Here is a 21,573-nt window from a genome sequence, read left to right on the forward strand (position 1 = left end):
AGTCATGCGTGCTCCCCACTATACCAGCGGAGATAGCTGTAAAGAACATATATATGCTATTGCAGCTGTACCGATGGAATCAAAACCATGGTAGATTAAAGTAGTCGAATATTTGATAAGAAAATCCCATTGAAAATTAATATGGTTAATTTCAACTTTAACATGTTCATGAAGTTTCCATCGGTACAATTTGATTACGTCTACATTGAATTTTTGAGTTCAAATTGATTTTGAGTTAACGTTACGTTCAGCAGCGAGGCTGTATGAGACGTGGACATACTGATTAACGTTGAATCCGAACCCCATGAGATCTGCCGGGAATCGATTCCGGGTCTCCCAAGTCGAAAGGGTCTACGCTAACCGCTTAGCCACGAAGGAGCTCTACATTGAATTATTGTACCACTCTTTAAAAGGACAAATATTAGAAAGTGTTGTTATTACCTATTTTAAATGAAAACTGTTAATACATAGTGACTGTATCCATTCCTGTTACCTAAGACATTCAAGGAATGGCAAACAATTTTCCAATTAAATTTTAAAAGTAGTGACTTGTCTTATTGCGAAAACATTCGTTCTTCATTGATTTTAGTTAATCTTTATTATAATTATAGCAGAGCCTGATTTACTCATCTGAAGCTCTGGGGCTAGAATAAATATGTGGCCCCTGCTGACTTCGCCTAATACATTTCTGTGAAAGTACAGTAGGAAAGTTAGGGGAATATGCTTGGTTCTACGACATCAACCATACCAAGCATCAGACCTTATCATACGTAATGGAACTTTTCAAATGCATAAAATAACACACACAAAGTTACTCTATTATATAAATGTAATAAATGAAAAATGAATACCTCAAAAATGTATTTTCCCAGCTTTCATCTTAGCGAAGTCCTCTATCGCATCCTGGAATGACTTCCAGGATGTGATTGTTTCTTGTGTGATTGTTTTGATTTTAGATTATATTAATTTAAAATAAACGTTGCTTTGTCCAGTGATTTTTATTTCCAGTTTAAGTTATTTATGTATGTGTATATGTAATTTATGTAATAACTTCAACGTGCTTAGCATACTTTTGGATAGCTCCAGGTTATTTTCTTCACGATTTGTTAAAGGAATATTACAATCTTCTTGAAGTGAGTTTCACTTTATCTCCTATTAAATACTACATTGTTCGGATACATAATTCTTTACTTAATAAAAGGTTATGATGAAACTATCGCCAAATGTATACAGTTATAACGTAAATGTAACATTTACAACGTTAACTAATGTATTATTAGGTGTTGCCAGATATAACGAAACAATTGTCAAGTGTAAACATTAATAACGAAAATATCACCAAATACAGAAGTTATTGTGTATCATGAAATAAGGACGGCTATAATATAACCATCATCAATACAATTTTAACAGCAATTATGTTTCTTATCAACATATATATTTAGTTGTCATGTAATTATGTGTAATTAATAGACGTTGGATGAAATTTCTTGGGATGATGTTTTACTTACTGTTGTATGAAGTAGAGATGATTCCGATTTTCCCCGCCACTCGCCCTCCGACTGGCATCTTTGCGGTTACTAGTGGCGAAGGAAGGCAAGTGCAGATATGACCACATCAACCTAGTCAAAGAGAAAACAAAGAAACGCGTGAACCACAGATTGTCTAATATTGTACACATTGTAACTCAGTACACAAATATACATTGTAGTATTATCAGCAAAACATTATATCCATCTATCCAATATTATGATGTTCTGTGTATTGGCTAAATCTATCTTGTTTTTATCAAATACGAAATCTAAAACACTTGAAATGCACCCTCTGAGAATATGCTACTACGTGCATTATATGTCCAGTTGCTGTAAGACTGATGCTGTATTTATACCTAAAATATATCTCATATTATTCTTTAGTTCTGTAATTATGTTTTGCAATTCTTTGTCTTACTATTAAAAAAAATTGATGATCATAGTATATTTTATTCTTTAGTTTTGTAATGATAGCCTGTAATTGACGTCGATTGTTGCGTGCCGTTAAAATGTATTATTATCAAAATATAGTGACATCATTCTAATAGATGTAACAATATAGGGATATACATTTAGATTTCCTCTGTACAGACTGGTCAAATTAAAGTATTCGTGTTCAATTTGAAATTCAATAAATTTTCCTACCCTTCTTATGTCGCAAGCTTCTTGTAAAACTCTCTTGTGTGGTCACAATATTCATCTAAATAAATTTTCCTTTACACACCGAAATCAGCTTTCAAATGATGGATTTCATGTAAAGGGTACGAGTACCCATTATTTGTATTAGTACAATAGAAGAATATACTACTAAGTTGTGATAAGGTACCAGATTCTGGATTGGTCTCCAAAACATGTCACAATTTGTTATAACCCTTTACTCTCTTCGTAATATGACCAAAAATAAAATATCCTAGATGAACTAAAGATGAATAAGAAATAAGGATGAATTTCGAATCCAACTGAAAGTGTAAGAGAAACTAATGTAGTATATTGAAATTCAAAATTATTCTTGAATAAATTCATATGCCTGGAAAAGCCATATGCTAAGGAATTATCAGTGGTATGCAGATAATTGTCAATGAAACTAATTCAAAATCAAAAATCGTATGTCACATTCTACTGTCCATGTGCTTTAACCATTTTTACAAGAAAACATGCGATAGTTGAAATATTGAGTTTACGTAAAAACGGAATCCAGGGAATTAAAAAAAATATATAACGTTATTTCCTGGAATGTACACAAGAATTTTCTTCTCTAACTATTGTCTCGATAGTTCAATTAATTTCCATAATTCTGGAGAATCATGAACCCCCATTAGATGCCAATTCTAGTGTTAGTTTTCCAAAAAGAAAAGATATGGGTTCGATTTGGTGGCACACTACGTTCCTGTTCAACAGTATCTTGACTTAATGGCTTAAATGTCGTATTTCTAATAAATAACGATGTGGTACGTTCAGTAGACAAAATTGAACTTTAATGAAGAGAGTATCTCCAGAATTTATTAAGGATACCAAGTACATCTCAGGCTTACATAACACCCATTTGACACACACAGTTTTATTCTTGGTAACTTTATATGTATCAAAAACGTTTAAGAGTAAGTCGCAGACTGTGCGCAGGTGTCCGTAATGTATAGAGTTCGTCAATAAAATGTATACACACTTCAATGAAAGAAAACTCTATAAGTTATTGTGCGTTAGAATTTGGACGTCAGAAACGTGGGCACTTGTTTATTCTATATTGTGTCTTAGTGCTAAACTTAATTATACAGTGTGACAGAGAAACCTGACAGTTTTCAAATTGAAATTGTAACTAGATTGGTCATTTTATATAAGATCTTTAATTTCGCAATTGAACTATAATTCAAAGGGTTTTGTTTATAATAATTAGTTGTGAAACACACTACCTCTAATTTTTGAAAATAACATTCTTTTAAAAATAATTTCCTCAATATTCTATGGAAGTCCAATAATCTGAAGTTTACCTGAAAGTCTCTTATTTACGACTTTTCCCTACGCTTTTTGCCCGAAAGTTCAAAACTGAAAATAGTATTTTGTCATGGCTAGAAACACGGTTGGTGATTCCGATGGATGCTGAATTTCCGGTGGCATGGACGCTGAGTAACAATTACTGACTCATCGTAAGTACTGTATAACAAAAATCCAGGATGAATGTTCGATGTTCTCTTGACCAAAGCTTCATGTTGAGTGAAATGATGCGAGCTAGTTATATTGTCATGGTCAACCTCAAGACTCAGGTCTCTACAGAATTAATATGGGTAAAAAAAATAAAGAAAAAGACAATCTTTCATTTACACTAGTCATGAATTCGATTGTGAGACATATGAATAAACCCAAAATAAATAAAAATACAAGTTTCGAAAAGGTAGGTGCGGTAAGTTCCATTGTTGTATGCAAAACATTTTGAATTCTGCTGGATGCTCTACACCGCAAGTACAATACACACTTGCAATAAAACACAATACAAGTTTTCTACACCTGGACAGTTACTGAACATACTCAGTTGTTGCCGTTATTGGCCAGACACAAATATCTTAACAGCGATTGGTTGCTTGAGCAACGTCCGTCAATGTATTTGCGGGGATTACTGCACATACTGTTTCACTTTCTTCACTCAAGGAGATTTGCCAACCGATTTGAATTTTACCGGCTTTTACCACGCTCAACTATATATTTCAAGGTTTAAAATACAATTATTATTTATATGAGTTAAGGGTTCGGAGAGAGTGAAGATAATTTTATGTTTCAAAGTTGGCAACCTTGCAGACGTCCCCAGAATTTTCGTTTTCCTGCGAGACACGACATCCTTTAAGGTTACGCAAAGGTAAAAATCCAATAGTTTACAATAGAGTTTTCAAAAAAATATATAGTTCTGAGGACACCCTAAATATGCTCCCTCAAAATCAAATATTGCATCTCTTTATGTAAAACACTCTCTTTCGTGACCTGAAGAATTACTCGTGTTGTTTTTTTTTCAATCAAATTTCATGAAAATCATTGATGGTATGTTCAAGATAAAAAGTATTCTCACACCCCACACCTCCAAAATATTGTTTCAACAAATCTTACTAAAATAATTTTTCGCAAAGGTAAGATCTAGGCTAATTGCATTCTCATACTTAAGAAAGACTTTTCACAAAATTTCGTTCAAATCATTGAAGTAAGTGTCACTAGGAAATATTCCTTCCGAAAATGCCACTTCAAAGAAAATTACTTATCTCGTATTGAAAAGTTTATTTTTTATGGTCGCCAAAATTCGGTCAATTGCCTAAATTAACGATTTTGATTTTACGTTTAGTGTCCCTTTCAGCAGCGAGGTTATATGAGACGTGGACTTACAGCTTAATGTGGAATCTGAACCACATGAACTTCCGCCGAGAAGTGAAATCTGAATTAATAACTGAGTTATTAAACACGAATATATAACCAAGGAACAATATAAAGCATAAACCATTCTTGAGTATGTTGAATCAGCCTGACATAAGACGCTCGCGTAATGTAATTCCTTCTTCCTTGTTTCATGCTAGTACGAATAGGATACTATATTGTCCAGCAGTAACTGGGCAATATAAAACGGTAAGTGTAAAAAAAAATAGATGTAGTCGGTTAATACAATCAGCAATAATTAATTTCCTATTAGCACAAATGGTGATTAGGAGAAAATCCAAGGGAGGCAGTCATGTTACAAAATAGCACATTTACCGATAACTGGTTAATCCGTACTGTTTATATATAGTAGAGCGTCGATTATCCGAACGTCGGTCAACCGAACGACCGCTTAACCGAACTGTGTACTCGCTCGCACCTGTTACTCTCCCACCCTACCGTCCATCATCCTCCTCACTCCCAAACCAAGTTTCCCACAGTAGTCGCCGCACTGAGCCACCGCTGGCGGAACATTGCTTCTAATGGTGCCTTCATAAGGCGCTGCTGACCGGCCAAGCCGCCAGTCGCTGTGTTTCAACAATCAGCACACTTCTGCCGGTTTGGCACTGGCTGTAGAAGTAGCAGTATCAAAGCTGTTCACAGCAAGTTCAATTATCCGAACAAACCAGTTTTCCGAACACCAATGTCCCCCAATTACTTCGGATAATCGATGCTCTACTGTAATAATAAAAACTGTTCTAGCAAAATGTTAACAAACTTCACTGCAACCATTGAGGTATTCATAGCCGAAGACTATAATGATTATATTTATACAGTATATTGTAAGGTAATGCTTCTGTATACAAACAACGCCATGAACTCTTGTTGGTAAACATCACCATCACATCAAATGAGATTACTACAAGCAGCAAACAACGAACCACTGACACTCCTACAAAGCACATAACAACAAAACAGCAGCAGCGCCACCGCCACTTTAAACGCCTATAAATTAAATAACAACCAACAAGCCAATACCAGTTCTCTGGTGTCCATCCTACTGCTTGCCTTGGAGCAATAGGAGTAATCTACTAGAGTGCACCGTTTTACCACTTTTTTCTCGGAACGAAATGTAGTACCTGGCAAAAGTGGCCCACCCACATGGACATTACAGGTATAAGTTTTTTCAAATCAGATAATATCTTCTGTGGAAACTATTGCCTCAAAGTTTCAAAATTTAACCGAAAATTACAAAAATACAAAATTTGTTAATTAATTTTAGTTATGTTAAAGTAAACATATTTTTGGTTAAATACATGTCAGTTGCAATGAAAACTGATATTCAAGTATAAAAATGCTAGTTATATGCCCTCGGGGGGAATATGGGTGCCTCGCCAGGGGTCAGAAAAGGCGGCTAATTCAGTATAGTTAAGCAGTTGTACAGCTCCTCGCTCACCTGGCCTAATAGCCTGGCCAAGTGACCCAGAGTCCACCATGTGGAGATGACTGCACCTAGGGCTCCTCCGCCAGCCCTATCCAACCAACCAACCACATGTAGGGCCAGATGAACTGATCCGCTTCGTCACTGTCAGGAGAAATTGTCACAAATTGGGACTTTGATTGAAATTTAAACATAGCTTGCCTAGAAAGTAAGGTTGACCTAATCATCCCGTCCCTAGCATCACTGCCACATACTCGGGAGACTGCTTAAGTGACTAATTTCATTATCAGTTCTACTGCCGCCGTGTGGCATGGATAGACGGCGAAGGACTTGTCAGGGAGTGAAAGATTGTCCATTAGCTGTTTGTTTGACACCGTCCTTAGAACTGGTGGTATAGTTGTTGAAACATCAGTGTTTTCCTAAAAGATCATTTCAGTATAATCTTTCGCCTCAAAATTCAGTCTGGGAATGATGTTATATCTAATGGTGTTATAAAGATTCCCTGCTTTGTGTTCTCGAGCACTAAGAATTGTATGAAATGCATCTTGTCGGACACCAAGTCGGCCATTAAGCATTATGGCAAGAAGAACATTTTCTGAGAAGTGCAAAGAATGCATTCGTCTGAATGGATGAACGGATTACAGCCTGGTATTCTCTTGATAAGTATCTAGATCTATGAATGGTCTCAAAGACGTGACGAGGACCATCATCAATGGAAGACTGTGTTCTGACACGGTATTGCATAACCATATATAAAATGAAATGAAATCTTTGAGTTTTACGTCCCACTGTTATGCCGGCTAGGCTAAGGAGACGGTGATTATGAGAAATGAATGAAATGGTGGAATGAAGAAAGTGGGAGGAAACGGGAGAACCCCGAGGAAACCCACGTACACGGTGTTTGTCCACCACAAGTTGCACTTGAAGAGAGCAGGGCATAACCACATAGACTGTAAGTATGAATGTCACAATTTCTATTAATTTCTTAGTAGGTTTCTTTGTTGCAATATACAATGTTAAAATTGTGTTTGCAGTAGTTAACAAGCGAGCTTTGTTCAGCTTGCCAGGGATCATAGAAGCAAGCTCTTAAGGATATGCTCTTGAGTCAATGGCTTGACATACCTGGAACAAGTACCTCAGGTCTTTACTAAGTTTTCTGAACTCTTCTGGACTATGATGAGGCAAGTCACTTTCTATTGGTTTGAATGGCACCACTGGAACCTTTTCGGTCAGATAGTTTTGAAACTATGGAACCTGTGTAAGAATAGGGGCTTGAATAAGCGCTGTCAATATGCGTGAAGAGAGCTCGGAACAGCAGTTCGTTAAAATGCAAGACACAAATAGCCCATTGCGTAGGTTTTCCTGTTAGATTCTCTAATTTTCGAAGAATACCCCCATTCTAACCAGTGTTAGTGTTTGTTCGATCATACCCAAGAACCTCAACTTCATCAGAGCCACCTCTGATTTGGTTCATGATGTACTCGAAACTAGCCGTGCGCAGAGCCAGAGGATGGTGTCACGTGACCAACGCATTGAGAGTTAGGTTCAGCCACAAGTGATAAGTGCTCTTCTCTAACGATGCCTGTGTGTATTTTAGTGTTATCCCTTCGTCCATGAAAGAATAGTCATTTAATGGGATCATCATTTCTAGAGCTTTCTTTTAAATTCCGATTAACTGTAAGTTTCGCACGCCTTATTTTGCTCCTGTTCACAATTAAAGCAGATGTTATGTCGTTAGATTGTTGAGAAGTTAAAATTCCAACTTTTAAAGCTGCCTGAAGCACAGTTGATGTTATATGTGCCGCAGCCCTCTCGCTTACATTGTACCTCTGAGCAATCATAACAGTTTCAGTCAAATCTACGAGGGTCGTTTTGAAAGTAATGTCTCATTTTTTAATGGAAACTAATAGAGATACATAAATAACAACAGCACAGCTAAACAGAGCAATATTTCAGCTACAGACTGTCATTTTTCCACATCGTTCCCACCATTTTTATGCACTTTTGCCAACGATGAACCTGCATGCCGCGCTAGTAAAAATAGGCATTCCATGGACTGTCTTTTGGATCCCGGCTCGTAATGATGACACCACACCTAATATGCAGTGACGATGCTATCCAGAAAATTGTCACGTTCAGCTTTGTATTGGTCGAGCAGGTCCAGAGGGAAAAGGCAAGGACGAAAATAGCTGCAGAAACGTTTAATTGTACTAATTTGCCCCCTTTTCCAACCCTAGAGGAGGCACCATTATCCCATCGCAGGTGCATATAACTGGCATTTTGAGACTTGAATGTCAATTTTCATAGCATCTAGCACGCATAAACCCAAAAATATGCTTACTTTAACATAACTAAAAATAATGAACAATTTTGGTATTTTTTGTAATTTTCAGTGAAATTTTGAAAATTTGAGACAATAGTTCTCACAGAAAAAATATCCGAATTAGAAAAAATCTATACCTATAATGTCCATGTGGGTGGGCCACTTTTACCAGGTATTACATTTAGTTCAGAAAAAAACTGCCAAAACAATCCACCCTAGCAATCTACCCCCAAAGCCTCTAGTCTGCTTCAAACCTCTTAGCTATTCCGTTCCTCCTTGCTTAATCTGCTTTGGGGCTCTATTAAAATTTCTACCACAGTTACTTAACCTGCTTCGGAGCTCTGTAAGTTCTAACCCTCTCATTGCTTGCTTCAAAGCATTAAAGTTTCCTACGCCACTCTGCTTAACCTGCTTCGGGGCTCTGTAAACATCCTGTCTGCAACCTACGGTCAAAAACTACCAAATTTCTACCTAACAAATTTAAAAATATAACACTTTTATAGTATTTTCCATAAACACTGTTATTATAAGTATTTTTTTGATAAATAAACCGGTAGTCAAAATCAATTCCAAACCTTAATTTTATTAAACCTAGCTCTACCTACCAATAGCTTTTACAATACATAGTCAACGCGCATATGAAAATAAAAATTGGCATTTTAAAATTTTCACTTACGGTAATTTTCCTCAGTATTGCTCTCAAAAGGTATTGCATAATCAACTGCATAATCAACTATTTTGATACCATTATACATATATGAATAATTAAATAATTGAATTTTAACATTAAGTTTAGAACCAAACTTCGAGGCTATATTAAATGAAACCTACATGTGATTCAAATGACTATTCGTATTTGTATGCGACAGAATAATTCGTACCGCGAATCGAATACTTGAACACTACGAACCGAAACCGCGCTCGTTAGCCACTTAGGGTTAGGATTTAGGATTTTGATTTCTGAGCTCTGGACATCTAAGTACATTTAGCCCGTCACGTTTGAGGCATGACGTCCCTCGGCAAGCACACTATGTGGGGAAAGGGAAGGAAGGAAGTGCCCTGGAATCTATAAGTTAGGTATTACCCCGGCATTTGGCTGGTGTGAATGAGAAAAACCCAGGAAAACCTAATTCATGGTGGCTAGCCTGAAAAAGCGTTCCCAACGGGAATCGAACCTGGAACCGCTCGCATCGAAGGCAAGGACGTTTGCGACTACGTTACGCGGAGCCACGCTAGCCGCTTAGGGATGAGGAAGTATAATGATAGATGGTAAATTGGGCGAAGTGTCAATCTTCTATCCTTACATGATAACTAATGCATTTAATATAATATTTGATTTCTGGAGGAGAAGAGTGAAAATTCAGTGACGTGATTTCAAATTCACTGGTGTTCGGGTTCTTTCCGTCTCAAAGTCATCCGCAAATGACTTTTTCCGAAGTCAAGCCTAGAATATCTTCGTGGCTAAGCGGTTAGCGTGCGCGCCTTTGGGTAGATGACCTTGGTTCGATTCCCGGCAGAAGCTCATGTGGTTCGGATTCCACGTTAATCAATAGGTTTACGTCTCATATAGCCTCGCTGCAGAAAGGGACATTAAACTAAAAATCAACTTAATAAATGAAGTCAAGTCTAACTAAATCTCTGTTATGTACCACGAAAACTTAGGTTAACACTTTTTTTTAAAAGAAAGAAAGCGAAAATCCTGAGATAAAAAACCTTAAATATCCTTTCCTCTTGTTATAGGACCCGCGGTGGCTCAGTGATACAGCGTTCATCTCTGGTGCATGAGGTCCTTGCTTCGATCCCAGCTCGTGCAAGTAAGCTTTGTGGTCTACAAATATTGTGTGCGTAGGTTTTCTCGGGGTTTTCCCGTTTCCTCCCACTTTCTTCATTCCACCATTTCATTTATTTCTCATCATCATCGCCTCCTTTAGGCTACCCAGCGTAATCGTGGGGCGTAAACTTCAAGATATCATTTCAAACAGGTACAAACAGGGGTTGATCCAGATCCTGATTAAATTTTGCAGTCAGTTGTGCCGTATCACTCTTGATAATCCTCTAAACTTTTTCGCAATTTCTGTTAAATAGGCTTTGTTTCCGTCCACTACTCATCTTCTATGATGATAACTTACCACGAGTTCTAAATGTCATCGTCACCTTGGATACTTGACCTCCATACAAACTACACTCTGCCAGTCTCGTATTCACTTTCTCCAATTAGGCAGACACCGACTGCAGTGGTCGTCTTCCTTTTAGTACCACCAATGTCTGCTCTATTTGTACACACTAACCGTCCGGCTCACTATCACCCAATGCAGTATTAACACAAGACTATCGTAGTGTAAGAACATTAAATGTTGCTAGCTCTCAAAGTTTAGTTGTAGATAGCTGCTCCCATTATTTTGATATTTCTCTCTCGTTCTTGTAATTAACTGCACTTAACAATGGACAAAATCATGTTTTGATGTGTGCCGTTCTTTCTTAACTCATTTCTTATTCAGCGCACAAACCATAGGTTACTTCCCATATTAACCATTTCTTCAATTCAAAGAAATATTCAATTCTTGAGAACAAAAGACGCTATAATTTCTTCTGGCAAAGGTTCCTTAGGGTTGTGTTAAACGAGTGATTTGCTGTATAAATCAAAAATATAAATTTTGAGTGACAAACAGTTTTACGCATTGGCTTCGAAGTCACAAATTATATATACTAGCAGTGTTGCCAACAAGTTGATACAAAAAGTCGCTAAATTGGAGATGAAATGACTCCAATTTTAGGTGAAAAGTCGCTAAAAAATTTTTCGAGGAATTTTGCCTCTTTCATATATATATATATATATATATATATATATATATATATATATATATATATATATATATATATATATATATATATATATATATATATATATATATATATATATATAAGATACGTGTTCAATTGAAGCCATAGTACTATCTACGCTACAAGAACGTATATGAAAGACTCAAAGAATCATATATAACTAACAATGATTTCACTTTTATATATTTTAACTTTATGATCAATTTTGCTTCAACAGAATCAAAAATGAATTTAGAAAAACGAGCAAAATTAAAAGGTCTAGAAAAAATCTTGGTCCAAAAGGTCTACTCACGCTTCTACAGATAATCTGTTTGCTATCGGTAATTTATTATTTTGCCTCTAAACGGAAGCTCTGTAAACTAAAGGGCATTAAAAGCTGGAGTTCGTTCCCGTTAGAAGGTAAGAGATAACAACAATCAAAGCGGGAATATAGAGATAAATGTTATGTACTTTCCCAGCTCGTCAACATCTGCACTGATTCAAATAAGCAAAAGAAAAACAAACAGTATATCTGAACTGATTCGAGTTAATAGTACTTATTTTAGGATAAATTTTTCGCAGCGCAAAAGTCGCTAGATTTGTAAGTAAGTCACCAAATCGTCATTCCAAAATCACCAAAAAAAGTCGCTAATCGGAAAAATGATTTTTTGTCGCCATCCCAGAAGGCGAATCCCCTAGATTAAGCGACTTTTCCCCAAATTGGCAACATTGTATACTAGCGTGATTGAGCGTGATGGTCAAAAGAATATAAATGAAATCTGGTGAAGTAGTGTAATCGGCCTATGTGTCCAGCTGGATTTTAAAAAAGTATAGTGGTCGGTAGCACAGGAGACGATTAAAACATTAATGTGAGTGCAGTTTAGTGAGGATAGATGGACGGATGGCTGTGATATATGCGACGAGCAGGGTTGTAGTCAGCTGTATTTGCCTCTCGTTCATATATTGCGAGTAGATGGTCCAGGGGTGGGTAAGCTCTGCGTGGTACTGCCGGGGTTTGCTCCAGTAATTCGGCTATGATAGGATGGTTGCCTAGTATATGTTGTACAATATAACGTGTGCGGAGGCGGTATATATGATCAAGAAGAAGAGGCATAGTGGTGTGGTTGTAGACAAGGGCAGTGGGTGTTCTCACTGGAAGTGAATATGCTATTCGGATAGCTCGGCGTTCAAGGACTTGGAGGCGGTCATAAAAGCGTTGATTTGCTGAGAGACAGGCAAGATGTCCGTAGGATAGTGCAGGACGGACGAAGACCTTGTACGTGTATAATAATAGTGTAGAATTGAGGCCCCAGGTAGTCCCTTTAAGGCGACTCAGCAAATAAAGGCGCCGGCGTATGTTGGTCTCGAGAGTTTTTAGGTGAGGTCTCCAAGTAAGATGACTGTCGAATTGAACGCCGAGGTATTTCGTACTGTTGCGCAGAGGGATAGTGGAGCCCATGACAGTAATGCGTAGACGATCCGGATTTCTGGTGGGACAGAACTTATTTTTGTTAGGCCCGAAGAGCGTCATTTGAGTTTTGATTGGATTAATTTTCAATTTCCACCGGAGGCACCAGGCGAGTAGCGTATCAATTGCAGATTGTAACTGGAGAGAGATTCGGTCAACAGATGACTCCAAGGCAAGGTACGCTGTGTCGTCAGCATATTGTAGGGCGTGGACTGGTGGTGGAGGCTGAGGCATGTCAGCAACGTATAGTATATATAAAAGAGGGGATAGCACCGAATCCTGTGCCCCAGCTCTTAATGTGAACTCTCGAGAGCGTGCGCTATTGATGGAAATAAAGGCACTCCTGTTCGACAAGAAATTTGCGATGAGGCGTACGCAGGTAATAGGTAGAATGCTTTGCAATTTGTATAGTAAGCCTGCATGCCAAACTGTATCGAAGGCACGTTCGATGTCGAATGATATCAAGACTGACGGGAGGCTCTTGCTGTAATGATTTATGAGAAGTGATGAAAGTTTCAATAGTTGGTCGCTCGTGGCGTAAAAGGGACGGAAGCCTGCTTGAGTAGAAGGAAGGATATGACGGTGGTGCAGATAAACATGGAGCCGTTTTACCAGTATCCGTTCAAAGGTTTTGCTGAGGACGGAGGTCAAACTGATGGGTCGGTAAGAAGCCACTTGTGTTGGATCCTTCCCCGGTTTCAAGAAAACTATGATTTTGGCTAGTTTCCACTGAGTTGGAAAGAAGCCCGTGGTAAGGATTGATGTGTAGAGCAGAGCGAGTAACGTGTGAAACACAACATAATATATTTTATATATAACAAGTTTACACGAAAGTACTGTGGGTTATTGAACCTTTGGAAAACAGTAAAATAAATGTATGGTAATAAGGAGTTTTGTGACACACAGGAAAATACACATGAATTTAGTATTTTCCTTTTCTGAAAACAACTCTGCTGATCCACCTTACATTCTTAGCTAGTTAATGCTTTAGGAATGAAAGTTTGCGCTGCCATCTCCTGTAATCTTTGGCAAATAATAAAATATTTATTTCTATTCAAAATGATAAAGCTACATTCTACACAGAAAAATCCGTTCTCCGGTCAGCGGTATAGTGTACAAATATACGGAATCCTGTTGCTTACTACAGAAATCAGTATGGAGCATACGTTATCAGTATGCTACATAGCCATTGCCGTTATATGTGACACCATACCGATGCAGGATGTCTGATATTTAACAGTCTTCCTTATATTACATACATATATGTATGGTAACCTAATAGCATGTTGGTTTGCAGCAAGTCTTTCACAACATTTGATTTCAACTTGCTAGACTTTTCGTGCACTGCACACCTGCTGCAGGCGTTTTGAAAAAGTTACCCGCAAATGTCGTAACTTGATTTTCACTTGCTAGATTTTACTTGCCTCGGAGGCTTGCTGTAACTTTGTACCAAGTGTGTCAGTTCTAGTTTCTATCAACAGGTGGCACAAAATCTAATCTTAGAAATCTCCCCACCAGGCCGCCGTTTGTAGTAGGTGCGAAGTATGTGAAGCAGTAAAACAAGTGGATAATTAAGATAATTACGTAAGTATCCAGTATGTAGAGATAATTTATATTTTAACGTGTATTGTTTGACAAAGTTGTTGAGAAAAATATACTGTATAATTGTTCGTATACAGTAAATATTCGGTTTGTAAAAGGCATGCAATGCAATGCAAGTATATATCTGCAAAAGACTTACTACACTCACTTGCTGTAGACTTGCAGTGCAAGTGATATCCTTGCAGAGACTTGCATCAAACCTGCACTAACTTGCTGCCGACTTGTTGTGCACTTGCAGTGCAAGTGAAAACTTAGCATACACTTGCACTGCAGGCGTGCTGCGAGTTCGAAGAGCGTGAACTATGAAGTTTGCATTAAACTTGCATCAAACTTTAGACTTGCATCACAAATCTGCTGCAAGTTTACCAGACTTGAATTGCAAATCTGCTGCAAGTTTATTACAAGTCAGTTTTGCTATCTGGGTACCTTCGTCAGCTATATGTTATATATGTACATTTTATTTGAGATCTTGACCGCCTATATTGTTTCATACAGAAAGTACGTACTGATGGAACACTTATACAGAAAGTATTACAAAACATGACTTTTCAGTTACACGTTTGCTGTACGTTAAGTCCAAAAACTATGGGATTTACAAATGTAACATATGATTTTACGTACGTCACATAACAAATTATTTTCTCAATGTAGGTTAGGCTAATGCGTACCTTAAATTGCAAGAAGCCTTTCTCTCTTTCTCAATCATAAGAAAAATTCAGTTTCATATAAAGTAAATGAATTGTCCTTTATATAATTGTCTATACCCGTAATATTCCGATGGCGAGCTAAGATTATAAAACGTTGGGTGCAGGGGTGCTCCCACGAGGAATCCACCGGGTTCAGACAATCCCCCAAAATGTCCTAAGTAAGCACAGATTTGTACACTTTCTAAATAAAATTATACTTCTTTAACAGGAAGATGATTGATGTAGCATGAAAATTTGATCTTATAAAGTTAATTTCTACTCTTTTTCTTATAAAAACAATCTGGTTATATCATTTCTTTCTGAAAATATAAGTAGAAGTATTTTACAATTACTTATCATCTTTTCGGATGCAGAATAATACTCGTATAATACTACATACACATAATGGCTTGTAGCATTGGAACCCCACACATAAGCTTGGGGCCCTCGCAACAAAGATTTCTGGATACGCACCAGGTTGACTCAATATGTGATCGAAAACAATGTGACCGCACTGGATATAGAACGTACGTATCCACAACAGTCACGAGAATCGATTCGTCACTTTTTTTCTTTCTGGTCATCCTTGATCGTCAATTTTACATAATATCAGAGAGAGAGAGAAAAAAAGAATCTTGATTCTAGGCAATAAAGTGAAGACATAATACCTCTTACAAACTTGGAAGGATGGACTACTACCCTCTTTAACCAGTACTGTCACTTCAGATTTTGTCAGAGGGGGAGACAATACAATCCACCAAAATAAGATTTTCTACGTTTTTCATCATTATATTAATGTACAATTTATTAATAAGCATGTTCCTCAAATTCAGGTGGGTGGGCAATTGTTCCATATTCTCCCCAAATGACGCCCCTGTCTTTAACGTCTCCTTTGACTTAACGGCATAATTGTGTGGCGTGAAACTGAAATATTTAATCTCAGTTTTGCTTTATCGGCTCCGGCATCATTGTATTTTAGGGCGGTACCCAGGGAGGTCCTGGGGGAGGCCCCCTAAATTTTTACAGGCGCCCTAAATTTTTACTGCTCCCCCTAAAAGTTTCACGCTATGCTTGCAAATGAATTATAATATTTTGTTGAACTATAATATAGTTCGATCGATCCCTCCCTAACTTCTACCGCCCCCCTACATTTTTGGGCTGGCTACCGGCCTGTTGTATTTTTTCTTTTTTTCTTTTTTTCTTTTTTTCTTTTTTTTCTTTTTTTCTTTTTTTTCTTTTTTTTTTTTTGCATGTAGAGAGGTCTCTGCACTGCTAATTGGACAAAAGCGGAAGAGGTCTTCCTAAAAGTGATTAAATCTACATGAAACCACATTTACTTTCATTTTCAAATATAACCGAGGAAGGAATAATTAAACAAGGAGGGAGTGTCTCTACGTTAATGGTTAGCGTTCTTGCACCGCAATTGGGATTTCACTCTATCTGCAAGTTTCCTATTTCTAAGTAAAATGTTACGATGACAGTTTGTATATATGCTTGAGAGTCCTACCCAAACTCTATTCTCAGAATATGTGTTACATATTGCATATGGTCCACGGTTCGATCCCAGCTCGCGCTAATTGAACTTTGTGGTTGACAAACACCGTGTAGGTGGATTTCCTCGGGGTGCTACGGTTTCCTCCCACTTTCTTCATTCCACCATTTCATTCATTTCTCATCATCACCGCCTCCTTTATCCTAGCCGGCATAATCGTGGGACGTAAGACAAAGATTTCATTTCATTTCATTTTGTACCTACAATTGTGTGTCTGGTCTCTTAAACAATAATTCTCGTAAACTGTATCCGTTTTTAATGGTAGTTAACGTAATGTTTTGTCCAATTCTAGAAAATATTCCTGTGTTTTGTTGAAATTAAATCAGTAGGTCCACGTCTCATATAGCCTCGCTGCTAAGGGTCGTTAAACTCAAACTCAACTCAACTCATTAATAAACTCGGGTGGTCAGTAAAAAGATCACGCGCTAGAAGTTTCAATTTTGTTCTGTAGGTGTCATCCCTTAAATCTTATTTCATTCTAAGTCAATGGAATGGTCCAAGAATTGTTCCCTACTAATAATGGGTAAATTACTTCAAATTCCAAACCCAAACCAGTGTATAATGGACAGCTTTTATATAATGTTCAAGAGATAGAGGCAGCTGGATTTTTAATCTGCTCCTGAAACGATCCTCCATGGAGGTGGTTTTCATTTTGAAATCCTATGTAAATTTGTCATCACTTTTCAAACTGCAAGTATAGAAACTTGCTTTAAAACGAGGCTACAGAATATAGTAAATGTTATACATTACATGTTTTAAAATATAATCTTGTTACTGTTTTATCAAACAGTAAACAAATTTATAAGCCGTACTAGGCTTTATATGTCAATATTATATGTATACAATTAAAATAAAATCTTCGTTTAACATCCCATGATTATGCTTTTTAGGTTAAGGGAGACAAGAATTAAGACAAAGAAATGATGACAAATTACATAATCTGACATTTTGGGATGAATTTTCGGATGAAAGATGTTTCGTCTGTTTTTTTTTTTGTTTTTTTTTTTTTTTGTATAATTTGAGGATGCTGATTACGAAATGAATTTCGTTTTACGCTAACACATGTTTCTTCAGAAAAAGCGCCCAAACGTGGGAATATTACGAAAATTTGTGTATTTTAAAAAAATATTAATATAGAACGCTTGAACCTCCAGATAAATAGAATGTACAGGGTGATTTGAAACCGGAAGTTTGCGTAGATTTCCAAAATATAATTACTTTTTCTGTAGAACATATATTTTTTTAATCTACAGCTAACTTAGACAGATAAGTGTTGACATCTACTTCTACATATACATATTTATTGTATAAAGAAAAAATGGAAACCCTTACGTATCAATACTTCAATTTTACCCATGGATAGGTATCTATATCTTAATGTTAAATATCTAAACATATTTTTGCAATGCGTTGATCGCTATTGGTCTGTTTGTAGTATTTATACAGTAGTAATACTTACAACAGTAGTAATACTTACACACGTACTATACCAAATACGTTAAAACTCTTGGTAATTACTATAGGAGGAAATATACATGTAACACAGATGCATAAATGAAAGTAGTTCAGTAGTTTGTAACACCCATAGAAGCAATAACAATGACTACTCAATCATGAAACACAAAACAATAAATGAAGCTAGTTCAGAAAGAAAAGGATGCAAAACTTCACTCCCATTTCAGAAGAAAAAAAGCAAGCGTGTTAATATTCTACCTTCCCCGATATCTTTTCTGCATGACTTTGTCTGTTGGGATCTCTCCCCGTGTTTCTCATTGAAATGTCCCAAGTTACATGGGAAATAACTCAAGTGACAGAAAATATAGCTTCACACTCATTCCACCATCGGAAGTGTAGTAACATATTACTGACCAGCTCTTCATAGTTCTCAGCCTTGATATTACCCATGAAGTTATCGACTATATTTTTAAAAGTTGTCCACGCAAGCAGTTCAACTTCACCAATCGTATTGTCAAACCCTCGATCCATCATCAACTTCCGTATATATGTTCAGTTTCTTCGGTGTTAGTTTTGGAAACCTGTCACTAATGTATTTGAAGCATGTACCATTTTTGTTCAAAGCCTTCACGAATTGTTTCATAACCCTCAACATGTGTAAAGGCGAAAGTAAGGAACTAGAAGGTTCCATTAACGGTACATTTTGTTCACCAGGAACAAATGTAGTTCTGGTTGGTCACAGCTGTTGATCCCAGTAAAGGAATTTTGCCCTGCTGTCCCATTCACATAGGAAACAAGACATTTTTGTGCAACCAGTCTGTAGTCCAAGCAATAGACCAATAACTCTGAAATCACCACATAAAAGCTGCTTGTGTTCACAATATTTCACATTCTCCAAGAAATACTACACACTCTCATAGTTTTTCTTCATTACTGCCGAATGTGCCACAGGGATAGGTGGAATCCCTAATACGCAGGACGCATTAAACCCTTTACGTTTGAACAGTACGGTACATCATACAGTCTGACTCTGACAAGAAGGGCAAGAGATCATGTTCACGATGCCTGTATCGTGCAAAGTTTGTTCTCGGTGCGAGTAAGTTCTTTGACTTTAGAGTAGTGCCAAGAAACTGTGCTTTTCCTTTCGTTAAATTAACGCTTGTCGAGTTTACTCTGTGCAAACTGATGACTATTTTCAGTTGTCCCTACCGTTACATAAACATCGGATGAGCTTTGACCTTCATCTTCCATGTCGGAGCATTTATCAGATGAAACAGGGTAAATGCTCATCCTGTGAAGCAGGTCTAATTGTTGACAGAAGGTTAGGATACACAATGTTCTTTCTAGTTTTTGAACTGTGTCCTTTAACTTTCACAAGACAAAAGTAGAAGTCGGTGTTATGGTCCCTCTTATGTCTCTAAATCATAGGTGTGACGAATGCCATAGATTTCTTAACACCTTTCATTCAAAGACCTAATCCTCAGCACAAGACCGACACACAATGTGAGGCACGAACCTCTACTCTTGGTCAACAATATTCATATCAAAGTAGGTCTACGCCTGGTACACTATCTTCTCAAACTTACTTACCTTCTGCCGCTGTTTTTCAAGAACAAACCTGCCACAGAAATAACAAAATGAATCTGAGTGATTTGTGCACTCTCCATTTGCCATATGGAGCCGCGGTGGCTCAATGGTAGAGCGTTCACCTCCGGTGCTTGGGGTCCCTGGTTCGATTCCAGATCGCACCGTGTGGATTTTGTGGACAAAAACTATGCTCGTGGGTTTTCTCGGGGTTCTCCCGTTTCCTCCCACTTTCTTCATTCCACAATTTCATTAATTTCTCATCATCACCGTCTCTTTTAGCCTAACCGGCATAACCGTGGGACTTAAAAATGAAAGATTTCATTTTATTTTATTTTTTCCATTCGCCATGATAACGTATTCCTTTTCAACAACCGCAAAGCAAAAATCTAAACTGCTGCAGAACAGACAACAACACTTCCACGCTTGACTTATAACTGTTTGCTACTTTGTTTTCACCTGAGGTCTCGGGGTTGCCACATTCTACACGATTGCCAAAGGTATGTTTCTTATGCACCAAACACTATTTCTTTTATTCACCAGTCAACATGTTTCTTCCAAATTATGGAAAAACCTGATTGTAACAACTATTAAAATACACAACTGAAATCTTCTCTTAATCTCTATTCTTAGTCTCACCTTGTCTATCTTAGGTATCTCATAAATCAATATCATCCCTAAACTTCCAATCTTTACGTATCTCATAATCTTAATCGTATTTCTTACATTTGTAATCTTCCACATAATCATGAATCATAATATCAGTCTATTTTCCAAACTGTATGTTCATAGTCTCTACTCTTATAATCTATATCTTCAAAATATATATCCTAATCATCATACTTATTTCCACAGGTTATTTCTCATCACAAAGCCAGAGTTTTTATCTTATGTGAGAGCACTTTTTACCATTTTCATATCCTAACATTTCTCCCCCCTAGTGTCAGGGTAAGAGTACACGTGCTGTGTATTGTCCGTTCACTCTAGGATGGAAAATTGTTTACAAACAACAATTGTAGTGCGAGCGTCAACACTTGGCTTCTCACCCCTACATGGTTAATTCATGGTTGCCAGGCACATGAATCACTGAACCGAATGTACCTACTTCTGCACAGTCATAGAACAATTATTATTACTACATAAATTGCTGCTTTTGAGATGACTGAGATATTAACGTTATGACAAATCGAGTTAGTTATTATGTAATACAATCTTACATATAATGCACAGTCAATTTTGTACAAGTGTTCTTGTTCGAAAGTGTGCGAAAACCTTGTAGGCCTTGCAATATTGGATGCGTGCAGTTTGTATTGTGAACAATAAACAGAGAGACTGAAGACCGTTAGGTTCGCTGGACAGCGTTGTTTTCATGATAAGACGACAGAAACATATTGTACTGATTTCGATGCGAGTATAGGTCTAAATATTCTCGCCACATTATTGCCTGTTGGTGAGGGTTTGCAATGTTGCAAACTGCCAAGTCTAGAATTTCATACTAATTGAACGAGCTTTGAGAAGGATTAGTATGATGCAATAATTATAAATACTAACAACAATAGACTTAATGTATTAGGAAATAAAGCATGTTGCAGTAAGGAGAATATAATACACATTGAATTGCATGTTCAAAGTACAGTATAAAGCGAATTTTAACATGTGAACATTTTAAAGCAGTACGCTTACTAGACACTGTCCAACACACACACAAAAGGCATTATAATAG

At 37.1% G+C, this 21,573-nt stretch overlaps 1 protein-coding gene across 1 annotated transcript in view; it reads right to left on the reverse strand.

Annotated features, from left to right (window-relative positions):
• LOC145663733 (uncharacterized) overlaps positions 1 to 21,573 on the reverse strand; it is an 896,365-nt gene that overhangs the window by 131,632 nt on the left and 743,160 nt on the right. The window contains exon 3 of the mRNA XM_081729811.1: positions 1,512 to 1,622. Coding sequence (XP_081585937.1) covers positions 1,512 to 1,569 — 58 coding nt within the window. The 5' untranslated portion in view covers positions 1,570 to 1,622. The remainder of the gene's footprint in view (positions 1 to 1,511; positions 1,623 to 21,573) is intronic.

This window comes from Thermobia domestica, chromosome 11 (assembly GCF_964235325.1).
Source record: "Thermobia domestica chromosome 11, izTheDome1.hap1.1, whole genome shotgun sequence".
Classification (NCBI taxonomy): domain Eukaryota; kingdom Metazoa; phylum Arthropoda; class Insecta; order Zygentoma; family Lepismatidae; genus Thermobia; species Thermobia domestica.